Source organism: Pteropus medius, unplaced genomic scaffold, assembly GCF_902729225.1.
Source record: "Pteropus medius unplaced genomic scaffold, Ma_sr-lr_union100, whole genome shotgun sequence".
Classification (NCBI taxonomy): Eukaryota; Metazoa; Chordata; class Mammalia; order Chiroptera; family Pteropodidae; genus Pteropus; species Pteropus medius.
This window is the reverse complement of record NW_024349519.1, coordinates 28,036,224-28,060,727: the sequence shown is the minus strand read 5'-3', so window position 1 is coordinate 28,060,727 and position 24,504 is coordinate 28,036,224. Positions and strand designations below refer to the sequence as shown.

The following is a 24,504-nucleotide window of genomic DNA, read 5'->3' as shown; positions in this document are numbered from 1 at the left end:
ATCCTCACATTTCGGTGACTCCTAATGTCAGCAGCTGCCAGAGTCTACCTGGTCTGGCACATGGCAGGTGAGAAGTGCCAGGGGGAAAATGCTTTCTGAAACAGCCTTTATGGAAGCCTGGACTTGGTAAATACACACCCCAGCTCCCTCACCCCTCAGGTGAGAAGAGTCTGAGATGTGTGTCCCATGAGATAGCCCCAGAGATCCCTGCTGAGATTAAGCTCCCATTGCCTACAGCAGTAGCCTGCTCCATAATTTATCTTTGAACACATCTTGTACTGACCGCCTTTCCCTCCCTAACTCACCCTGCTGGTGTTTTCTGGGATTACTTCCAAAATAAACTTGCACTCATGTCCTTGTCTCAGAGTTTGCTATTGGTGGAACCCAAACTAAGACACTACAGGACAAGAGAAGATGAGCTTATGACATGGTTCTGGTTTGCTCGGGAGGGAGGAGTTCCTGGGATGTGGGACTTTCAGTGCCAACGCTAGGAAAGTCTGGGAAAACTGTGATGAGCTGACCACCCTTCCAGGAAAACAGTGTGGAATCAGGGAAGTCAAGAGAAGAGAAAGCCTCAAGGAGAAGGGATGATGCAGACATAGATCAGACCATCACATTGCACATCTTAAATATATGCAATTTTTATATGCTTTACCTCAATAAAGCTAGACAAAACCAAAAATACTTGGTTATAAAAAAAGAAAAAGGGAACAACAGAGTTAAATGTGACCGACCCAAAGAGACTGAGAAGCAGCCAGTGGACTTAGCACTGAGGAAACATTTGAGACATTGAGTGATTATTGAGCAAGTTGGAGGCAGAAGTCAGACTGCAGTGGATTGAGCAGTGAGGGGATGGGAGGAAGTCAGGACAGCAGAGTGTAAACAACTTTTTTAGAATTTTGTCTGTGAAGAGAAAGAGAGAGAATGCTTATTGCAGCAGTAAGAATTTTTTGGTTCTGAACATGTTTCCTTCTCTACTCTTACAAAATCTCCTATTATTCACATATTAGATCTCCTTGGGCTCCCAGACTGATTTTTTTTTCTTCATGATTTTCATCTTTTGGCATTTTGTATTATGCTCTAAGATCTTCCTTTCATGGGCTCTTCTAATTTGGCTAATTTGACTTGACAGCAATCATTCTCTTCTTTAATTCATCCAGCAACATTTCTTTTCTTATTTATTTATTTATTTATTTATTTATTCATTCATTCATTCATTCATTCATTCATTCATTTAAGTTCCATAGATCTTTTCACTGTTGTACTTGAATTTCCTTACATTCTTTTTTCATTATTCTTGTTGAAATTTTTGTTTGTCTACTCTAGAAGCATTATTTTGCTGGGTGCCCTTTATGTTGGACCAACTATTCTCTTTTTAGGGGCCTTTAGGGCCTCTCATGAGTGTCATTTTCCTTTGGGGCTCAAATCTGGGGGTTGAAAATTTTAAGAAGGGGCAGTTTCCTCTCCACCCCAGAGTGTCCAGGTGTACACTAGGCAGGGTGCAGAGGGGACTCTCTGCTTCCCAATTCCCTTGCTTCTTCCTAGACTCAGGAACAGGGTTCCTCTTGAAGTTCTTGGGGGGCCAGAGGAATCAGACACACATTGATGGGAGTGATACTGACCTTATCCCAGGAGGTCCATGGACCCCTGGGCCAGATTCTTCCTAGGATGGACTGTGTCTGATCTTCAGAGCCTTCTTCAGCTTATCTTGGGACTCTCCACCTAGTGTGCAGGGGAGAACTTTAAACCCCAGATTTACCATTCATTTATCATGGGTCCCAGCAGACTTTTGGTTCAAGGAGCAGATATATTAGGGTATGGAGTGGAGGGGAATTGAGTTATGTACAGGTAGCCATTTTCCTGGAATCTTCTATTTCTCTTTCTTTAGCATAGGAGAAAGCAAACTGTAGGTTGGGGAGGGGTGTCAAATCCCACCTGCAGCCTTTTTTTGTATGTCCAGTGAGTTTTTGTATTTCTAAAGGGACATACACATATTCCTTTACCCATATGCCATATATGTCATGTGTGTATCTATGAATTTATATCTATCTATCTGTCTGTCTATCTATCTATCTATCTATCTATCTATCTATCTATCTATCTATCTATCTATCATCTCTATCACTATATATGACCCTCAAAACCTAAAATATTTATTATCTGGCCCTTTATAGAAAAAGTTTGCAGACCCAGCTTTAGCATATTTAAATGACACTGGAGAAGAGCCAGGAGAGAGAATGGAGAGAGGCTGAAGACTCTGGAGAGACAGGAGATAATCAGTGGAGAAAGATCTGCTAAAGAGACAGGAGGGGACAAGATTCAAAGCACAGAGGGAGGTTTAAAGGTTAGCTTTACACAAGAGGAGGGACCCTTCTGCTGTTGTGGAAGAATGGAGAGGGAGACAATGGGCATTGATGAGGGAAGAAAGCAAGGATGGGTGTGGATGTAGGCATATTTGTAAGGGATGCCAGAAAATTGAGGGACTTTCCATTAGTTGGTGTTTAAAGTGATAAGAATTGAGGAAGTGAAAACAAGAACTCCCCATTGAGAAACTTGACTAGGAACAGGAAGAATAAGTTTCAGGTAGTGTGGAGGGTCTTATTTAGATCAGAAAGCATATATTTGTAATGGCTCCAAGCTGAGAGATTCTGGGATCTTACTGCTTTGATGGAGGAGTGGAGGACAAACATTGTCGACAAAGAAAGCTGCTTTGGGCTGTAAGTAACATTACCTGACCCAAAGTGGCTTAACAAATAGAGTTTATTTGTCTTACATAGGAAAAAGTACAAGGGTTGGTTCAGCAAATCAACAATATCATAAAAGCCCAGGTTATCTCCATCTTTCCACTCTTTCATCCTTAGTATTACAATGACATTTTCTCTCCAAGCATCATATTATTTATTACATGATAATAGCCCAAAATAGGAAGTCATGGGTAGGCTCTACTTAAATTTGTGTTTGTTTTTATCAAGGAAAAGACATATTTTTCAAGCAGGTTTCTTATATCTCATTAGCCAAAATTGGCCCAAATGCCTATCTTAAACCAATGTCTAGCAACTAAGTATAAGACCACTATGGTTGTTATAGAGTGTTTCTCAGCCTCAGCACTAATAACATTTGGAGATGAATAATTCTTTGCTTTGTATGTGTTGTCTGCCCTGTGCATTGCCGGGTGTTTAGCAGCATTCCTGGCCTTTACCACTTAGATGTCAGTACCATCTCTCCTTGCCCAAGTCATGACAACCAAAAATGTTCTCCAGACATTGACAAATGTCCCTGTGGGGGGAATCACCCCCAGCTGAGTAGCACTAGGTTTAGACCAATCTCAATTGACCCCCTGGATTCAGGCACATTACTGTCCCAAATCAGAAAACAATCAAGGTACTGTTAATAAGGAACATGTGATAGTGGCGATGGCTGCTGAGTAGACAATGAACAGTGCCTGCCATTTTTAGGTCAGTCCCGGATTTGAGTTTAGGCAGGTAGGTGTGGAATCAGAATGAGAAGGCAAAGGTGTTGAAAGTGTGGGAGAGAATCATATGACATTGCTGATCATGAGATCTAGCCCGGATAAAATAGGAGGTAAAACTGTTGGTTTCAGGGAATGGACGAGTTTAAAGAGCAAATTCAGGATGATTGAGAGAAAGAACTTGAGGAAAGGTTTTGAAAGGGACCACCTCATTTATAAAAAGTAGTTGCAACTGTCATGATTTGGATAATCAGGGGCAAGCATTAATTGAACATGCCATAGTGAAGAGAAATCCAATTCAAGACACATTTATTGAGAGCCCATTATACAGAAGAAACATTTTAAGAAGTAAAGGTTAAACATCTCCAAGAATGATATGTGTTATGATTCTCCTTGTCCTCAGCTTAATTCTTCATGATGCCAACCAGATCCATGGGTATAATTTTCCACGTGGAGCTGAATGTTCTAATTTTAATATTTTCTCTTCACTTGTCCTGGAAAGACATCCCCACCCTGCCCCACCCCCAAAAAAGATGCTTAGATTAAAGGTAGACATAAAGATAAAACAAACAACAAAACAGAGAGAATGACGAGCAGGAGTGGGTTAAAGCCAGAGAGCTCCTTCCAGCAGGCAAGGAAGGCACGATCTCATAACATTTTGGAATCCTAGGACAGGTGTGGCCATTTTTAGCTTATAATGGGAGACACAAAAAATCAAGGAAGAATTTTTCTTTGAAAAATTTCTGGACATAGTATCTCACTTGAGAATTTCAGTCTCCTGGATCTTGGTTTTTGTCTATGAAAAAGGCTATATTCTAGGCTCCCTGAAGGTAGGGACTGTGTTGGCTTTTTGTATGTCCATTTCCTACCATAGTGTCTGATACATTGTAGAACTCAACTAATATTCTCTGTGCTCTCTACAAGTTACAAGTTGGTTTAGAAGCCCTAAACTCCATAGGGGAACCAATACCTCCTGTGGCAGCCCATGAGGCTATGAGTTCCTGGCTCAATTATGTGAGTCATTGTATGCAAGAAGTCCAAAGCCATGCCTTCCCTCCTAATATTTATGGTTTCTTCACAGAACTCTCTATCCAGTCAAGCATGATTTTCCCCATAGACAATACTGCCTGGTTACACAACTGACCTTCCAATATTATTAAGTTTATAGGGAACAAAGCTAGAAAGTTAACTCAAGGCCACATAGAAAGGGTATTGTTAGCTTTTTACTCATACTCTGTGCTTAGAAAAATAAAAGCTCAAGAGGTGTTTTTAAATTAAAGAAAATATATTTCTTAAAGGGTGCTAATGTGTTTTATATATATTAAAAGTATAAAAAATAAATATAATATATGCAAAATGTAATATGTACATTCCTTTTTTAAAGATACACTCATTCAATTTCCACAAAGTTAAGCAATAATAATAGTAATAATAATAATAATAATGTTTTCTTGTTCATTGTGAGAAACCAGTAGCTGCAGTGCTGGCAGCTTTGGGAATTATTTTGGATTATCTGAGAAACTTTTCAAAGGTCACAGCCAATGGTTAGCACCTACTACAATTTTACTCTTATCGAGAATAATTAAGCCTAGTATTCATAAAGTTTTTTTCTAATCACTTAACATATCCAAGACTTTTTTTCCCCCTGGTCATGTTTTCTTCTTGGACATTTTGGAAAAATTTTAAATGAAATTCCTTTACCTCTCTCTAATAGGGGACAGATGTTTCTTCAGTGACCTTAATATTTCCACTGTTAGAGAAAAATCACATATCATCTCAATAAATGTAGAAGATAATGTATCAAAAATTTCTCAACTTTGTTTAGCTTAAAAATAACATTCTAAGGCTTTTTGGCTAGCAAATGTGGTGAGTATGCACATGGGCAGCATAAAACTAAATGAGATTGGGAGAATTTTTATGTATTTTGAACTTTGAGCCTATTTTGCTCATATAGTGAATAGCTTCTTTTAAGAAAGTCCTCTTATTTCTCTATAAGAATAAGGGACAACTATGAAGAGGAGTTTCAGATAGTGCTAGAAGCTCATTCTTTGGTGCATTTAGCTTGAGTTAGCTCAAAAGAAGAAAGACAAATACCAACAACCAAGTTCCAGAGAAGTTCCCTTTCTAACAGGACCATTTCCTTTCCCAGGAAGGTCCTATTATTTCATGCATTCCTCCCCTATAATTATGTAGAGCAACTAGGGTGGAGTCCCTCTTCTTGATTCCTTTCTATGGTATCCACCAACTCCATTGGGCTCACATCGACCTTTCTATGAAATAGTGGGATTTCAGATGATGACCTCTCTGCTATGTCTATGATTGTAAGTCTCTTCCCAAAAGAGTCTATTCTAGATGGTAGTGGTGCTGGTGGCATGTTTTACCCATACTTCTTTGAATGACCAGAATATATACCAAGTCAGTTTAAGCACTATTAGTAAGCTGGATCACTAGTGAGCTGAGAATGCGGACTGCCAAGCAGGTAATCAGGAAAAGAGGTCTTCCCTTTACCTTCGAGGATGGGGAGCCCATATCAAGACAAGGAGAGCTCATACAACTTAACATCAAAAAACCAAACAATCCAATTGAAAAATGGGCAGAGGACCTAAATAGACATTTCTCCAAAGAGGACATACATGGCCAATAGACATATAAAAAAATGCTCAATGTCACTAATCATCATAGAAATACAAATTTCTATGTTTCAGAATGGCTATCATCAATAAATCAACAAACAAGTGTTAGTGAGGATGTGGAAAAAAGGGAACCCTCGTGCACTGATGGTGGGATTGCAAATTGGTGCAGCTACTATGGGAAACAGTATGGAGGGTCCTCAAAAAATTAAAAATAGAACTACCTTATGACCCAGCAATTCCATTTCTGGTTATTTATCTGAATAAATCTAAAACACTAATTTGAGAAGATATATGCACCTTAAATTCACTGCAGTGCTATTTGCAATAGCAAGATACAGAAACAACCTGTGTGCGCATCAATAGATAACTAGATAAAGAAGAAGGGTACATATATACAACGGAACATTACTTCGCCATAAAAGGAATGAAATCTTGCCATCTGCAATGACATGGATGGACAGAGAGGGTATTAGGCTAAGTGAAATAAGTCAGACAGAGAAAGACAAATACCATATGATTTTACTTATATGTAGAATGTAAAGAACAAAATAGACAAATAAAACAGAAACAGACTCATAGATACAGAGAACAAACTGGTGATTGCCAGATGGGAGGGGAGTTGGGGGCTGGGTAAAAAAGGAAAGGTATTAAGAAGTACAAATTTGTAGTATAGTCATGGGAATGTGAAGTACAGTATAGGGAATATAGTCAATAATATTATAATAACTATGTATAGTGCCAGGTGTGTATTAGATATATTGGGGGATCACTTTGTAAATTATACAAACATCTAACCACTATGCTGTACACCTGAAACCAATATAAAATAATATTGAATGTCAACTATAATTGAAAAAAGACAAAGAGAAGAAGTTTGGGTGTCAAGGGGTTAAATATTAGTCTTCTTACCTCACTGGATTTTGAGTACGGGCCAAACCTGCTGGAAAGTGTATAAGACTCAGACTCAGATTTAGGTTTCGTGATGTCTCTAAACCACTTTCGGACCTGGAACATCAAAGAAAATAAACAGATGGTTTTGTTAACATCGGAGAAGAGAAAAGCCTGAGTTGGGAAGAGGATAGTGACATTATGAAAAAAACTTTTCCTATAAAATGTGGTCTTATATACAATGGAATGTTATTCAGCCTTAAAAAAGTAGTTGCAAAATAGTCATGGAGATGTAGAGTATAGCATGGGAAATATAGTCAGTAGTATAATAATTATGTATGGTGTCAGATGGGTACTGGATTTATTGGGGTTATCACTTCATAAGTTGTATGAAAGTCTAATCACTGTGTTGTACACATGAAACCAATATAATATTATATATCGACTATAATTGAAAAAATAAAAATATAAAAATTAAAAAAAAATGGAAAGCACAAGAAAACAAGGAATGAAATTCTGACCCATGCTACAATGTAGATGAAATCTTGAAGACATTATGCTGAGTGAAATAAGCCAGTCACAAAAGGACAAATTTAGTATGATTTCACATATATAAGATCCTTCTAATAGTTAAATAAATTGAGACAGAAAGTAGAAGAGTGGTTACCAGGGCTTGGCAGGGGAGAATGAGGTGTTATTGTTTAGTGGGTACAGGGTTTCAATTTCAAACGATGAAAAAGTTCTAGACGTGAGTGGTGGTGATGGTTGTACGACAATGTGAATGTACTTAATGCCAGTGAGCTGTACATTTAAGCACAGTTAAATGGTACATTTTATGTTATGTATATTTTCCCATAATTATTTTTTTCATATTACAGAATATGTCTTTGTTGTAGAAAACTTATAAAATATGCACGTAATTCCTCAATCTATGAAAAATAACTGATGTTTTGGTGGTATCCTTCCATGTGTCTTGGCCTGGGATCCCCCAGAAGCAGACCCTGAGAGGGTTCAAGCATAAAGAGTTTATTTGAGGGGTGATCCCAGGAAACACCAGTAGATCAGTGGGAAAGTGAGATAGGGAAGGGAAGGCAGCCACTAAAAAGTGTATAATTCTTTCCACTGTGTTTCTGCTGTGGAAAACTGGGGCTCGGTACCATTGGGGAGCTCTGGGAGATAGCATAGCATACACCTCAGAGTCATTCCACCTCAAGGTCAAGGGATCTGGGCCATTTATCTACCATATCCCATCAGTCATTGGTTGATGGCTGCTGTTAAGGGCCGTTACTCTCTGTAACTACCAGCTTGTCCTGTGCATGGACCAGGCATGTCCTGTGGGCAGTAAAAAGCACAGAGTCACAGGTGTTTGCAATAAGCAACACTGGGCATATAGAGATGAATGCTAAAGAGATATGAAGGGGCCATCAACAGTATCTGCTACACCAAGGTTTTCAGCCTTGGCACTATAGACATCTTGGGTTGGATCATCCTTTGTGGTGAGCCTGTCCCATCCACTGTAGGATATTTAACATCCCCGGCCTCTACCCACTAGACGCCAGTAACACCTCTCCTTGCTCCCAGTCATGACAATCAAAAATGTCCCTAGACTAAATATGCCTACTGGGAGGATCTTTTGAGAACCACTGTACGTTGCCATATACACCCATACCCACCCACAGACAAATATATAGCAAAAACAAACAATAAATGTTTATATACATTATGTAAACAAAATGGAACCCTTCTGGAGCAATGTTTTTAACTTGCTTTTTCACTAATATATTTTGAATATCCTCCCAGTCCTAAAATATTCTTGTGTCTGGACAAAAAATAACATTTGAATGTTCCAAGCCTATGCTCATCTTTTGCTCTCTGGGGAGTATCTGATCTGTCAGCTTAGTTTCTTCCTTTTCCTCACCCACCAAGGATATGTTCTTCCTTTCTTAGTTTTGTTCTTTGGGCACCTGGATGCAGAGTAAATAAAAAAAAAAAGGGGAAGGGAAGAAGGTAGGCAGGGAGGGAGAGAAAGAAGGATGAAGGGAAAGGGGGAGAGAGAGAGACAATGGGGGGAGGAGGAAGAGGAGCAGGAGAATATACTACTACTAGGAAAGAAAGTGCATCTGTCAGGACATGTTTTGCTGCAGTAACAAACAATCTCAAAATCTTAGTGGCTGAACTCAGAAAAGGGATACCATGAAATATGTGTCTTCTTCATGGTATTTGAGAAGTATAAATTAAGATCTTGAGTGATTTTGTGTTTCTTCTGGTTGCTAGACTATGTTTATTTGGCCATCGTACCTCCTGACCTGGACCGTGTGGATGCCAGCTTCACTTGAGTTTCTGCCTTTTGTGGCATTAAATTTCATAATTGCATAGTATCCTGTTCTATAGATGTAGTATAGTTTAACTAAATCTAGGTAGAAATATGTCAACATAGTTTGCTAGTATACATTAGGGTCTTATTGTGCCCAGGGTTCAATTCTAGAGATAGCATGCAGTCCAAATTATCCCTGAGTGCCTCTTAGTAAGTCACCATCTTAGAGGCTTATCTCAATAAGCCCTAAGAGTCGGTGCTTCCTGAGCGTTGGACATACACCACTGTTTCCTTTGTTCAGCTGCAGACACATGAATTGGCTTGTATTTAGTAGCCATACTGAATATAAAATATATGTCTTGAAAAACTGGAAGCTAGCACTATGCGGTGCCTCAGGAACTGGGATGAACTGAGGGAAGAGTACAATAAGTCTTTTGCATTGTGCTCACTCAGGTGCATGCAGCCACTGAGAAGAGTTGCCTACAATTTTCTTTGACTATACATGTAAGTGACAGTGGCTTATATAGAGATAGTTGAATGGATGGATATAAGGATGGATGTGTGGATAGATGATGTGATAAAGCAAGTACAGCACAATGTTAATCTAGGTGATTGGTGTACCACAGGTCTTCAAATAATATTTTGTCCATTGTTTTGTTGTAATGTTGATGAGATGCTGTGAGAACTTACCTCTTGTTTATATCAATTAGCCTAATGTAAAATTGGTTTCATTCTCCATCAATTTGCTTAAAGTTGCCGACCTTATCAACATGTTGAGGACTTACTACATATGTGTTCACTGCATAATTCTTTGAACATTTTTGTATGCTTGAAAATATTCACAGTAAAATGTTGAGAAAATTAGCTTATTATGTAATATTATTGTAGATACATAATATCATTGTGCTATTGATAATTATAATGGGTTGACAGACATTAAAACATGTTAGTATAGAGACTATACTACCACAGGGATTTGTGTGTTTAAGCAGTGTGGGAGATTGTATTATTGATCTCAATTATTCATTCTTCTATTGTAGTATTATATCTTGTCTTAGCCTCATGATAGGTGGAGGGGTCTTCTCTTTTGAGTTCGGGCTTGGATATGTGACTTTGTTGTCCAATGGGATATCAGCAGAGGTGCTGCAAACAGAATTGCAAGGCTTGAAATGGCCTGGCCCAGTATGGCTTGCCTTCTTGTGATTTTGCCATTGTAATGAGAAGAATTTATGTTAGGGAATGTTGGGGAACTGCTTCCCTTTCTTCTAAGCCTCAGGATGAATCACAAAAAGCATACATGAATATGATCTGAATTCTAGAGCCAAGCCAATCCAAGCTGAGCCCAGCCAGGATCAGCTGAACTCCAACCAACCTGCAGACTCAAGAATGAGAAAAGTAAATATTCGTGTTTAAGCCACTGAGATTTTTGATATTGTTAGTTATACAGCAATAGCTGACTATTACAAATGGGAACTCTGAAAACTCTGAAAAAAAGTATATTTTCTTAATGTAATAATTATTTACTTTCTGAAAGCCATTAATGAATTGATGTATCTTACAATCAATAGCATCTCAATGTAGAGAAAATATAGGTGGTATTTACACACTGCTCACAAGCTCATATGAAAATTTAGAGAATATTGATTTAAATGTTTATTAAACTACATACCTGCAAATTTTTCTTAACTTTAAAACAGTAAAGAAAGGGGTCAATGTTTACCTGATGGCTGAAGAGGCAGTAGACTAGGAAAATAAAGAAGCCCTGAAGGCTATTGATGATAGTGAAGAGGTAAGCCATGATCCGGGCAGCTGGGCCCACTTGCAAGATGCCCAGACACCACGTGCAGCCCAGGATGAAGAGCTGAGCTGTCGCTTTGAGTGTCAGCATCCTGAGAGGAGTAAAATCAAAAATGTATAAAAGATAATAATGGGCTTGGACACCCCCATAGTGCAGTTGTTAATGGTGAGGATTCTGGAGTTAGACTGCCTCGGTTGAAATCCAAGGCATCACTGATTGACTGTCTGTATGACACTGGGCAAGTCACTTTGCCTTTCTGTAACTTGGGTCCCTCATCTTGTAATAGCCCTATTTCATAGTGCTGATGCAAAGATTAAATGAGACTACATAAGTAAAGTATCTGGGACTATATGTAGAACAAAATCAGTACCATATATACATAAAGCATTTCCAAACTAGGTGCTCTTTATCTCTTTCTCTCTGTATATTTTTTATAGATGGGGGAGGTCATCTAATTTGTTATTTAAGCAGGGAGGCTTTTGAGATTAAAAGAGTGCTATTAATAATTACAATGGGTTATCAGATATAAATTGGGACTCTCAGTGCAAACTGAGACTTAAGGACACTACACACACACACACACACACACACACACACACACACACACACACACACACACACATATGTGTATATATATCCCTAATTTTAAACTATAATATTTTATGTTATAAAAGCTGGTTGAGGAAAAATTTGTGTAGTGTGATGTTATTGTATGTATGTCTGTGTGTTCTACAGAAATGCACAGAAAAAGGTCTAGAGAAAATCTCATATATATCATAGCATACTTATCCTAAAGTTAGTTAATTCTGGCTTTTTTGGGAAGTGGAAGTATCAGGAAAAGGGGGGCAGTTATCCATTTTTACTTCTCACTTTACATATTTTGAAAAATTTTGAAAAAAATTTAACATGTTATTTTTGTGATTAAAAGGAAAACAAATTATGTGTTCCAATTGGAGCTGCAAAATAAAAAAATGTTCATAATCCCCAATTTTTTGAAATAGTATTCTACAAAATATATCTTAATCTAAATCCTTCCTGAACCCATTACACACAATTCTTAGATAGATGTTTAAGTTTGTTGTAATTAGCCTAATTGGTCTCTATAGGTTGGAGGAAACCCAGTTTTGTTAGGGGCATACTTCAGAAGTGCAACTTTTAGAGTTTCTGTAGAATTTAAGCTTTCAGTAACTGATGAATTAGCAAACCTAAGTTGGTTATTTTTGATAAAAAGAGTACTCCTGTGTGCATCTTGTGTTGTGTGGCAGAAAGTACTGTTTTTTTTTTTTTTCATTCTCTTCCTCTTCTTTTTAGGGTTAGATCCCTTCCCTCTTTGAGTTTTTTCAAGGACACCTGGCTACCCAGTTAGAGACTATATTTCACAGCCCTCCTTGCAGCTTGATGTCACCATTTGACTAAGACAATGGGATATGAGCTAATGTGGATATGAGCAACTCCGATGTTACCTCTTTCCCATGGATGGGAAACTGACAGAGAACATTCTAGGGGATGGTGGAGAAACAAAATAGAACCTGAGTCCCTGGATCACTTTGTGGAACAGACCTTCCCTACTAGCCCTGGACTGCTCACCTCTGGACTGTGACATGAGAGTAACATAAATTTCTATTTCACTCTTTTTTTTTGGGAGATCTTTTTGTTTCATCAGCTTAGCCTCTACTTTAGCTAATACAGCTTCTATTAATTATGACACTGAGAGATAACAGTGGCCTTGCTAGTCTCTGAAGACTGATTGTAGGGTATGTGTGTGCGGTTATGTAGGAGGGACAAGAAGTGGGTGAGCAAAGGAAGAGGGGGCCAGAAATACTATTTGCTCCATCTTACCTTATATTCTGGATGGTTGACACTTCACTGTTGAGGGAGGAGAATTTCCTTTTCAAAATCCAAAAGACCAAGAGAAAAAATACTAAATTTACCTGCAGGAATGACACAGTTCAGGCAGAATGAAAGTTAAAATAATGTACTGTCTTTGTTATAAGTTGCAAACAACTTGGGATTGAATTGGTAGCAGGTAGAAAAATCAAACCACACAACAGAGAAAATGCATGCCCCTTGTACTATCTTGCACCCATTACTTCTGGTGCTTCATCAATTAGGAACACTGGAGCCATATACTCACTTACACTAATAATGGCACAGACAGGGCCAAGGAAACTCCAGATAAATCCTTGTTTCAGGTGGAGCCAGCAGCTGGGAACAATGGGAAAAAGGAAACAAAGAAATATCAGAGAAAGCACATGAAACGAACATGAAGTGACACCTTTTCCTAACAGAGAAGTTTTCCAACATCTGAAGTTGTCAGTTGAGGACAATGAAGGCTTTGATTGTTTACTATCAAAGCACAGTCCTGTTGAATTTTCACACCAGCATCGTGAGGGCTGGACAATGGGGATAATTGTTATCTTCACTTTGCTAATGAGAGGACTGAGACTTGAAAACTCCAAAATATGGGAAGGATGAAGCTGGTACCTAACTATGAAACTCCTTCCTTCCAGAATCGTCCATGTTCTTACTGCCATCTTTCCCTGCTTCACTGGGAAAGGTTAGAGCTATTACACTCAAGGGAAAAGCAGATTGCATTTGCTGTGGCTATCTCAATCACAATCATTAACACTGCCCCCCAAAACTGTCCATTGGCACAGAGTGAGAGCCAAGCTTACCGATCAGGCGTTCCATAAAGGTGAGGCCTGGATCCTGCGGAAATGGCCACGATCACAGCCGGGACTCCATAGCCGACTGGAAACATGAGCCACTTTATGAGTCTATTCGTGCTGGAGTAGTTGACCACTGTCAGGTTGCGTGCAGTGAGGAAAAGGTGCAGGCCCTCCAGCAGCATCCAAGTGAAGGAAGCCAGGTAGAGGTAGTGTAAGGCACCTGCGATGATGGCGCACAGCACCTGGGAGAGGAGTAAGAGTCACTAGGGAAGATTGTTAGGACGGAGAGTGGCCCTAGGACCTCTCTTTTACACTGGCACTGAGTTTAGAGCACCTGGCATTAGACCAAGGTCATCAAAAGTATAGGTGCTTAGTAATCAATGCCAGCATTGCCCACCTTGGCACCACCTCCTCCAACCTCCCCCAGAAACTAAGGCCATTTTATTAAGGTGTCCAATGCAGCATGGCTTCATGGATTCAGCATCCCCTGGGCAGGGAAAGGGGTCCTTTGGGACAGTGTCAGTACCTTGATCTCAGTTCTGTCGACGGCTGTGAGGAAGAGCAGGTGGGCCAGGAAGAGGCAGAGAGAGAGCTGCAGGTGGATTGAGGTGCTGGTGTTCTGGATGGCTTTGCACAGCAGGAAGGTGAGGGCTGCCAGGAAGAGGCACAGCAGAGAAAGGCTCAGTCCCACGTAGGTCATCACAGCCAGGATGGGATCCTCCTCCTGGGACCCAGCAAAGAGGAGATCAGTCACACTTTCCTACTCTGGGATTATGGTTTCCCCCTCTGGAATAGGGCATCCCAAACACAGGCATGAAGCTGGATGACGGAGAGTGTGAGAGGTGTCTGTCAGACTAAGTCTTTTCTTTTTAGCTTCATTGAGGTATACCTAATTTACAAAATATTGTACATATTGAGTGCATACATTTTGATGAGTTTGGAGATAGGCATATATCTGTGATACCAGCCCCACAATCAAGGTAAAAAACATAACCAGTACCTCCAAAAGACTTCTTGCAACCCCTCACTTTTTAAAATTTAAATGTGATAAGAACACAACATGAGATCTGCCGTTTTAATAAGTTATTGAGTGTACAACTCTTTGTTGTTAACTATATGCTCTTGTCGTATAGCAGAATTCAGGCTGAAATGAATGGGTACTCCAGACTCAGTCTTGCACCCAAAGAGACGCAGGAAGTCCTATGCAGCAGAGGCTATCAATGTCTTCAAACTTACCCGTACCTGGCCTTTGGCTGCTTTCTGTGAACCCCAGTGGCATTTGGGGTTCACAGAAAGCAGCCAATGGCATTTCCCCTGCCATGAAAGTATGCTTGCATATGCCAGAGCAAGTCACAAGTGCCAGGATGTTAGTGCCCCTGGAAGCTTCCTTTCAATAATAACAGTTGGCACCCAATGGAATTGAGCCCCAGGTGCCGATGGGGGTAACTTTCTCTTTAATGCATCCTTTCCCGGCTGCCTTCTCTTCCTCGTCTCACTTCCCTGCTGTACTACTGATGTGTCCTGGCTCAGCTTCCAGAGGAGCTACTTGTTTTCAAATTCTTGTCTCAGGATTTGCTGAGACACCCTGTCTAATTCAGCTCTTGGAAACTCATTTCATTAAAGACTGGAGCCAGGGATCTGGTGAGCCACGCAGACTTAGCCAGACTCACTAACAGGAAGTGATAGTCACCGTCCCTTAGAATTGTATGGAGATTTTCACTCTTTTCAACATTACTTTATAGAACTTTTTAATCTTTTGTTTTTTTTAACCTTAAAAATTATGAAATATAACACACATACAGAAAAAAGCATAAAAGTCAACATATCATATGATTAATAACTTTTAAATGAACACTCTAGTCATAAACTAGTCTGTGGACTCTATCCCAGAAGCTCTTCCCAATTGCAAACCATCTTCTCTCCGAGAAGTAGCTATGATCCTTTTATGATGAGCAATTTTTGCTTTTCTTTGTAGTTTTACCACCTATGTGTACAAAATCCTGATAATACAGTTTAGTTGTGTCATTTTTCAACTTTATATAGATGGAACAATACTCTGCTCTACAGAGTCACTTGGAAACCGATGATAACAGAAGCCCCACCATCTTGTAGCCGCACCATCTGGAGTATGTTGCTTCCTCATCACCCTTTAAGGTCCCACATTGTCTATGCTTCATCCCAGAAAGGTAGCACTGCTTTTAATAGCCCTCAATAGAAAACAACCTAGATACCCATTAACTGTAGAATGGATAAGCACATTGTAGTATAGTCATGCAATGGAATATTCTACATCATTGAATATAAATGAACTAAGGCTATGCCCCACTTGTTGAATTTCATAAATATAATGATGAATGAAAGAAGTATTTTATGTTTTTAACCTATTTGGCTGCCTTATGTAATAGGAGAGGTCAGAGATTTCCACCAAATATTGTTCTAGGGGTACTGCTTCCATCTCTGAGAAGAGGGGAGGGATGCAGGACTTCCTGTGTGCTGTCTCCCAGCCTATATCATCAGTAAGTCCCCCAACCCCACCTCTAGGATACATGTCCAGTCTGACCTTCTCCTACCACCTCTACTGCTGTCATCTGGGCCATTATATCTCTGTGAGTCCACTCTTGACCACTGTCCATTTTTGACCTGAGAGACAGAGGATCTTCTAATGACATAAATATGCCTCATCCCTGGTAGATATATTCCATTGCCTTCCCATTGCAATTTGAATGAAATCCAAATTTCTGACCATGCCATTCAACATCTGGCACATTTCTTCTGCTTCCATCTCTCCAACCTTGTTTCCTTCCAACTCCCTCTCATTCACTCTGTTCCAGCCATGCTTTTTTTTTTGAACATATCGAATTTGTCTTGTGTTCAGGGTCTTTACACATACATGTGTCTTTTCTTTGGATGCTCTTTCTGAGATCTTTTTCTACTGACTTTTTTTTTCATTGAGGTAAAATCTAAATACTATAAAGCTCACCATTTTACAGTGGACAGCTCAGTGGTGTTTTGTACATTCACAATGTTGTGCAACCACCACCTCTATCTAGTTACAAAACATTTTCATCACCCCAAAATAAAACCCCAGGGTCATTATGCAGTTACCCTCCATTCCTTCCTTCCCCCAGCCCCTGAAACCACCAATTTGCTTTTTGTCTCTATGGATTTGCCTTTTTTCTGGACATTTCATATAAGTGAAATCATACACTTGTGCATCCTTCTGCATCTGGCTTCCTTCACTCAGCATCATATTCATCCATGTTGTAGCACTGCTGACTCTCACCATTCAGATTTCAGCTTGAATATGAACCCTCCTGTGACCACTCTGTCTAAAGCGGCGTGCCTCTATGGTCACTCCAGTCCCTTGCGCATTTTAACTTTTTTACAGCATTTATCGCCACCTAAGAAGGGCTCAAAAAAGATTAGCTGGAGGAATTAAATGTTTAACATCATACCTGGCTGGTGAAGGCCAAGAGGACTGCAAAACTGGACAGATGGGTGCATCTGCATGTAGTATGACTCTTGTTCACTTGTATCGGGAAACAACCATCCGTGGACCAGTGGCCACCTTCCTCTGTGCTTTTCCAGAAGACACAGAAGGCCTTTTTGCTCAGGGGCTTCGTCTGAAAATAGAATGGGCTCATCGTATTCTGCTCAGGAGGGACAACTCTCAGTCGCTCTAGCCAGAGTGGTGAATGAGGAGAATCACGGCTTAGAAATGACTCATGTGATTTCTATTTTAAGTGAAGAGGATGGCCACCAGGGTACCTGTCTCCATAGTCCCAGCTCTATTGGAATTTCACAAAACGTGAAACAAGGTCATCAATCTCTGTGGGAGCCAGAATTTTACAAGGTGTCATTGGTTTTAGAACTTTGTCCCCTGCCGTGGGAGTCAGACAAAAAAAGAGTATAAGGCTCCCACAAAGTTTTCTCCCAAATATTCTCTAAGCCATACCCTTCATCCCCGACGACAACATAATAATTGCTCATGCAGTAAGAGAGGGTAGCGAGGAAAAAACATCACCAGGAAAGAGAGCATAAGATTAGCTTTTAACCTCTTCTCTTTATGCCTCAGGCCTCTAGAGCAATACTTCATGGAGTCAAGGAGATGAGCAAGATGTTCTCTTGTTTGAAACCTATATCTTCTTTGATAATCCACTGGCCCATTCCCAGATTTCTTGCTTAAACCCCGCTGCCCCATGCCATACATCAAAAATTCCACACCCAGATTTTATGCATCAGATAGAAAAACCTATGTTTTTAGATTTTTAATCTAAAAATTTAATTATTAGATTAAATTCATTTTTCCAGCTTTATTGAGACATAATTGACATATGTGAGTTTGTAATTGACAATAACACTGTGAGTTTAAGGTATACAATGTAATGATTTGTTATATGCCAACATTGTGAAATAATAACCACAATCAGATTAGTTAACATCCATTACCTCACATAGCTACAATTTTTATTTCGTGGTGAGAACTTTTAAAATCTACTCTCAGCGACTTTCAAATATACAATACAGTGGTTGTTAACTAGAATCCCTGTGCTTTACATTAGATCCCCCCCCTCCCCCCACAGGACTTATTCTTCTTATAACTGGAAGTTTGTATCCTTTGGTCACCTTCACCTGTTTCTCTCACCTCTGGCCCCTGGCAACCACCAATCTATTCTGTTTCTATGAGTTTGGCTTTTTTAGAGTCCACACATGAGTGAGATCATACAGTATTTGTCTTTCTCTGTCTGACTTATGTCACTTGGAATAATGACCTCAAGGTTCATTCATGTTGTCACAAACAGTAAGTCTTCCTTCAATACTTATTGTCTTAACAGAGCTGAAAGGGAAGAGAACAAATTAATTTTACTGCATCTATGTCTGGCTAGTGCCCCTCCTACCTTTAAGAGTTTAGGCAGCCAAGTGGGTACTAGATTTATTTGGGAGAATTACTTCGAGGAAAAATAAAAAAGAATTTGGGCATAGAATGGGAAAAGGCAATGGATTAAATAAGCTTTTTTTTCCTGATTAAGTTATGTAGTCTTTACAGTTAATACCAGGCTTCTGTGCAGAAATGAATATTATGTCTTACTTCAAATTTCATAGATGTAGGAAGTACCTGCAACTAAAATAATTCCACACACTAGAATAATGCTGCCCAAGAGAAATAGCATGTAAGTCACTTATGTAATTTGAAATTTTCTACCAACCACATTAAAAAAGGTAGAGAAGCAGGTCAAATTAATTTTAAAGATAGATTTTATTTAACTCATTATATTCGAAGTAGTGTTTTTTAATATGCCATTATAAATCAATATATGTAATCAAGGTAAAAATTATTAAGGAGATATTTTACTTTACATTCTTTTTTCTTACTAAGTTTTTGGAATCTGGAAATACTAAGTGTTAGAAATACTAAGTCTTTGAAATCTCAATCTTGACCCATCACATTTTATTTTAATTAATTATTTTAATGAACGCAATAAATAAAAATCTTATTCAAGATTTTGTAGAATGTTGGGGAAAAGGGTTAATATTGCAAAGCAAATTACAAACAATTACGATTAAAAAAACTCCTATGATTTAAAAAAAAATCTCTTCTAAGGTTCTACTATTTCCCCAAAGTTCTCCTTAATTTTTCACTTCATTTTAATCTCTCCTCTGCTACTCTCTCTCAGCTCTACTTCTCCATTGCCCATCCACCATTTCTTTTTTTCTCTACAGCAATTTTTCTCGCTCTTGGCATTTTTAATATGCATACTCATGCCCACTCTATCAACCACGCTTTGAAGAACTAGTATTTTAAAACTCGAAAATGGTAATAAGTGGACTCAGTGGTGACACATCTTATCAACCTTTAGTCTGAGTATGACACCATCCTCAAGGATCAGGAAGTGGAACTCACCCTCCCTTACTGTGTTCACTTCTTTCTTATCTCTTTCTTATCTCATCCTTTCTTCCTATTTTTTAACTTCTGCATTCAATCATCATTACCCATTTCTTTCATATTCCTTTCATAGGAGAACTTGTGCCACTTGTGGCTAGAGGCTTTACTGAGATGACCCTTGACCATAATGGCAAATGAAGAAGTGAAAAGGTGAAGGATTACTCACAACTTCTTCCCCCTTTCACGGGCTGTTCCTTGTCCCTTCCCCCATCTAAACTCTGATAAATAGAAACAGTTCCTGTTACAAGCTAACTATTCATTAGCTGGATACCGGGAGAGAACAGGGATCCAAGGTTTAGGATAGTCTGGATGATAAATGCCAAAAACAAAGTTCCTGTTTTCAAGGACCATCCAAAATGGTGAGATCAACCACATTTTAAATGCTTTTTAACTACAGGTGGCTCCTGGCAACCGTATGGGGCAGAGCAGGCCCAGAACCACTGATTGGGGAGGCTTTGGAAATTGTTCTATCTCTGTGAAACCCAAGCAAGCTCAAATTGCAGCTTTGACTCACCTTCACGTGCTGAAAACTCAGAATCACAGAGTTGAAAAGAGATATGTTCCTTTTGGGTCCAATAGCAGCACTCACTACCTGGGAGTTCAGGAAAACTCCATCTTTCTCATTCATCTCGTCAAAAAAAGTTGCATTTATGATGTTTCCAAGAGAAGAGTATGAAATCAAGGCAACCGCACTGGGACCTGAGGAAACAGAAGAACAAAGTGCCGCCACCATTCTTTCCATCCGCTTTCCTGCCCCACACCTGTCATACTACTATGATTGGCGCACCTGTGCTCAGGTGTGCCTAGGAAGTTTACTCTTCCTCCCATGCTCTTTCTCCCTGAATCCAGCTCATCCTTATGACCCAGCTCGGTGCCAGCCTCTGGTTCAGGAAGTCTTCCCCAACTCCTTAGGGAGCTTATGATGCTTTTCTCTGAACTTGTATTTCAAATGCAGCCCCTGCCATTCTGGTGTGAATTCACCTGCCCACTAATTATTTCATATGGATTGAATTCTGTTTTCCCAGCAGGCACTAAATTTCCTGTATGATTATGCAGGAGAATTCATTTGGAAACCATAGGGCCCCCAGCACAGTGTCAAACATCTTCTTAATTTCCTAAAAAAGTTTAACTTATATTTCAAACACTCAGAAAAGTATAAATGACATCTACATCCAGATTTAACATATGTTATCATTTTGTCATATTGGCTTCGGAATTATTTTTTAAAGAAATAAAATGTTTTAGATATGGCTAAAGCTCTCACTATTTCATTGCCTTTCTTCCTTCTCCAGAAATAACCATGAACTTGAAGTGGAAGTGTAGCCTTTCCATGAATACTTTTGTAATTTTACTACATATGTAGGTTTCTATAACAATATATATTCTTATTTTCTTTGTTTAAAAATTCACATAAATGTTATCACACTTGGATATCCCTATGCAACTTTCTTCTTCTTTTTTTTAATCTTTTTTTTTTTGTTTATTAAGATAAGGGCATATGCAACAAACTTCAGAAACATTTTCATCAAAATGCAATTATAGTCAAACTCACACTGATTAAGTTGCATTTATGTTAAATACTAAGTGGGAAAAAAACTATTTTTGCTGTCAAATAAATGAGGTGCTATTTACTATCCATGATGACCCATTGCCCAAAGCTCAAGAAACCTCTTGATTATAATCACTTAGCTGTGTAATCTTTAGTAAACAATGCCTCTGCTTCTTCAACTGTAAAACGGGAATAATAATAAATATACCTGAAAGCACTGGGTCTAATTGAATCAATAGGTTTAAAACATTTAGAAGATGCTGTGGCACATGGGCTCAATAAATTTTATACATTATTGTTGTTACTACCACAGCTACAATAATTCCTTTTGAATCACCAATATGAATCAGGGCACTGACAGTAATTTCTTAAACAGTGTAATGATATCCAATATTACTAAATAGTTATATTCTTGAAAAAATTCAAATTTTTAATAAAATGAATAGCATTCTTTCTTCTGTTAAAAAATAACTTTATTGAGATATAATTCACCCACTTAAAGTCTTAAATTCAATGCTTTTTAGGATAGTCACAGAGTTGCTTTTACAAATTTATTCTGTCACTCTCGTTAGTGTTTTCAAGATTTAATCATACCAATACATGTATATTTGGTTTATTTATTTTAGTGACTGTAGAGTGTCATATTATTTGAATGCCACGATTTAGTTGTTGTAAAAATAAATGATAAAATTTTGATGAGAAAAAGAGTAAAGAGAAAATGAAATAAAATTCATATAATATTCTACCACTTAGAGATAATTACTGATTAGAAATACATATACATACCTATTCTGGATTTTTTCTAGGCATGTATATATGTATCTAAATATATGTGCATGTCCAAGATAGCCAGTGAGAGCTGAGTATTGGAAATTATCTGATTCTATAGGAGTGTTGCACTTTTATATTGATTTTTTCCTGCCAAGTAACAACTCTATTTCACTACGCCGTAGGCATAGAAGATAACATGTAGAACACTGATAGTAGCACAGTGCTTTCCATAAACACAAGTGCATTTTGTCTGGTGGATATGCAGTTGCTTTCTGCCCTATGGAAAATATAAACCCAAACATTACATGGCATTGCCCTACAGGCTATCGACCAGGGTGCATCTGTCAGCATATTGATTTCTGCATTTGTGACTGTCCCGTACATGAATACGCTCATGTGTGAATATCTGTTCTTCAAATTGCCTTTGAACTTCTTATCATTTTATTGCTTTCTTCATTAATTAATGAATCAAATATGGTCTTTGACAGCATTCGTTTGCATTTTCCTGAGTCATTATTTACCTTTTTGAAGATGATGTATATGTACAGATATTTATACACGCACATGTAAACATGTACATGTATACACACATATATGTACATACATATTAATATATATGAGGGTTGAAATAAGTTGAGCTTTTCAGTGTCTCTTCCCTTCTCACATTCTGAGACAGACTTTGGATCTGTGGCCCTGAACCGTTTTTTGTATTGAATGCGGTAAAACTTGGGAGACTAGAACTGAAAAAAGAGAGGTTTAGTTGATTTACATAAAAAAAGTTCTACCTTTAGAAGAAAATGATATGAAAGGTGAGAAGAGGGGCAAAGAAAAGGCTGTTTCCTGGGATCACTTCCCAAATGAAATCCTCACACTTGACCTCCTTAAAATTGTCCCACAAACTGCTTCTGGTTGGACCTGAACTGAGACACAGACAGAACAGCCCCCAAATTGCAAAGAAGTCTCTTCCATGCTGAAAATTATCTATCAGGGAGGAACCTGCTGGGGGTATTTCCTCATGACTCACACAGTGATATTGCTGTGCGTGTCTTATGGATTCTGAATGCAGCCACCATATGTACCTTGTACGTTTCCCTGGATGATGTCATTGCAGTGGATGTCCAGTGAGTTCATTTGGACGTTCAAGTTGAAGATCTTTCTTTCCTCAGAGCAATTGTCTGTAACAACTCGAGTTTCAATAGCTGATAAGAAAGGTACCGGGCAAGCTTACCATTATTATAAGCTTTATTATACCATTATTACCATTATTATATTTTTAACATTAAGTTTATTGGGGTGATGCTGATTAATAAAATTATATAGGTTTCAAGTGTACAATTTTATGATACGTCATCTATACATTGCATTGTATGTTCACTACCCAAAGTTAAATCTCTTTCTGTCACCATATATTTGACCTCCTTAATCCTTTTCTACCTCCTCCACCCTCTTTTCCCTGTGGTAACCACAACAGTATTTTATAAGCCTTAAAAATGTCCACAGCAACACAAACAGGCCGCAAGTGTCTAGGAGGTGCCAGGCACTGCGCTATACATTGCCTTATACATTGTCATCTTATGACAGCCTCATATATCCCCATGATGAACTGTTATTCATATCAGGAAACTGAAGTTCCAAATTAGGTGAGACTCCAATCTTGAAACCAAGTTCTAAACTAATATTCTCTAACATTTCTTTCTAGAAATTTATTCTCAGAACAATTATGGTTGAAAGGGTAGATATAGCTATAAGAAAGTTCATAGCAGCATAGATGATGATGGTAAAAAATGGGAAATGACCTAAATGTTCGACAAAAAGGAATTAATTAAATAATTGATGATTTATCTCTATAATAGGGAACCATGCTTCCAATAAAGTTGAAGTCATGAAAGAATTGCAATGAAGAAACAAACTCATAAAAAATATTTAGCTTAAAAAGAAAACTGGCTGTGAGTTGGACATTGTTGAAGCTGGATTTTTATTGTGCCTTCTTTTGGTTAAAAGGTAAAAAAGGCAAGTAACAAAATAGCATAACAAAATAGCAAAGAATGATACTATTATAAATAAAGTAGATAGGAATAGGAAAAAAAGAATACTATTTAAGTAAAATTTTGTAATAATAGAGAATGAAAAATAGAATAATCAAAATCATAGCTATTACCGGCCCCAGTTCTAAGTGCATTTTATGCAGTATTATTTTCTTGTTTTATAAACAAGAAGACTGAAGCCCATTGTGGGCGCTGGTTACCAATTAATTAGAACCTGGCTAAATCAGGAAAGATGAGTTACTTATAATATGAAACATGGTTTAATTCAGGATGAAAGTGTCCAGATTCCAGTTTCTCAAGATGGTTAGACACTAGATTTTACCTTTTAAATTTACTTTCATTATTATTATTTTTCCAGAGCATAAAGTACTTTATCAGACAAATTGGTGAAACAGAAATGGTTCGTTAGACATACACCAATCCT

General features: G+C 38.4%; 1 protein-coding gene across 1 annotated transcript in view; it reads right to left on the bottom strand.

Moving 5' to 3' along the window:
- Window positions 1-2,742: 2,742 nt before the first annotated feature.
- ADGRE3 (adhesion G protein-coupled receptor E3) overlaps window positions 2,743-24,504 on the bottom strand; it is a 68,591-nt gene continuing 46,829 nt past the window's right edge. The window contains exons 7-16 of the mRNA XM_039882868.1: window positions 23,115-23,234; window positions 20,230-20,414; window positions 17,227-17,394; window positions 14,298-14,495; window positions 13,778-14,013; window positions 13,241-13,307; window positions 12,942-13,033; window positions 11,025-11,193; window positions 7,012-7,107; window positions 2,743-3,982 (exon numbers count right to left, since the gene is read on the bottom strand). Coding sequence (XP_039738802.1) covers window positions 3,941-3,982; window positions 7,012-7,107; window positions 11,025-11,193; window positions 12,942-13,033; window positions 13,241-13,307; window positions 13,778-14,013; window positions 14,298-14,495; window positions 17,227-17,394; window positions 20,230-20,414; window positions 23,115-23,234 — 1,373 coding nt within the window. The 3' untranslated portion in view covers window positions 2,743-3,940. The remainder of the gene's footprint in view (window positions 3,983-7,011; window positions 7,108-11,024; window positions 11,194-12,941; window positions 13,034-13,240; window positions 13,308-13,777; window positions 14,014-14,297; window positions 14,496-17,226; window positions 17,395-20,229; window positions 20,415-23,114; window positions 23,235-24,504) is intronic.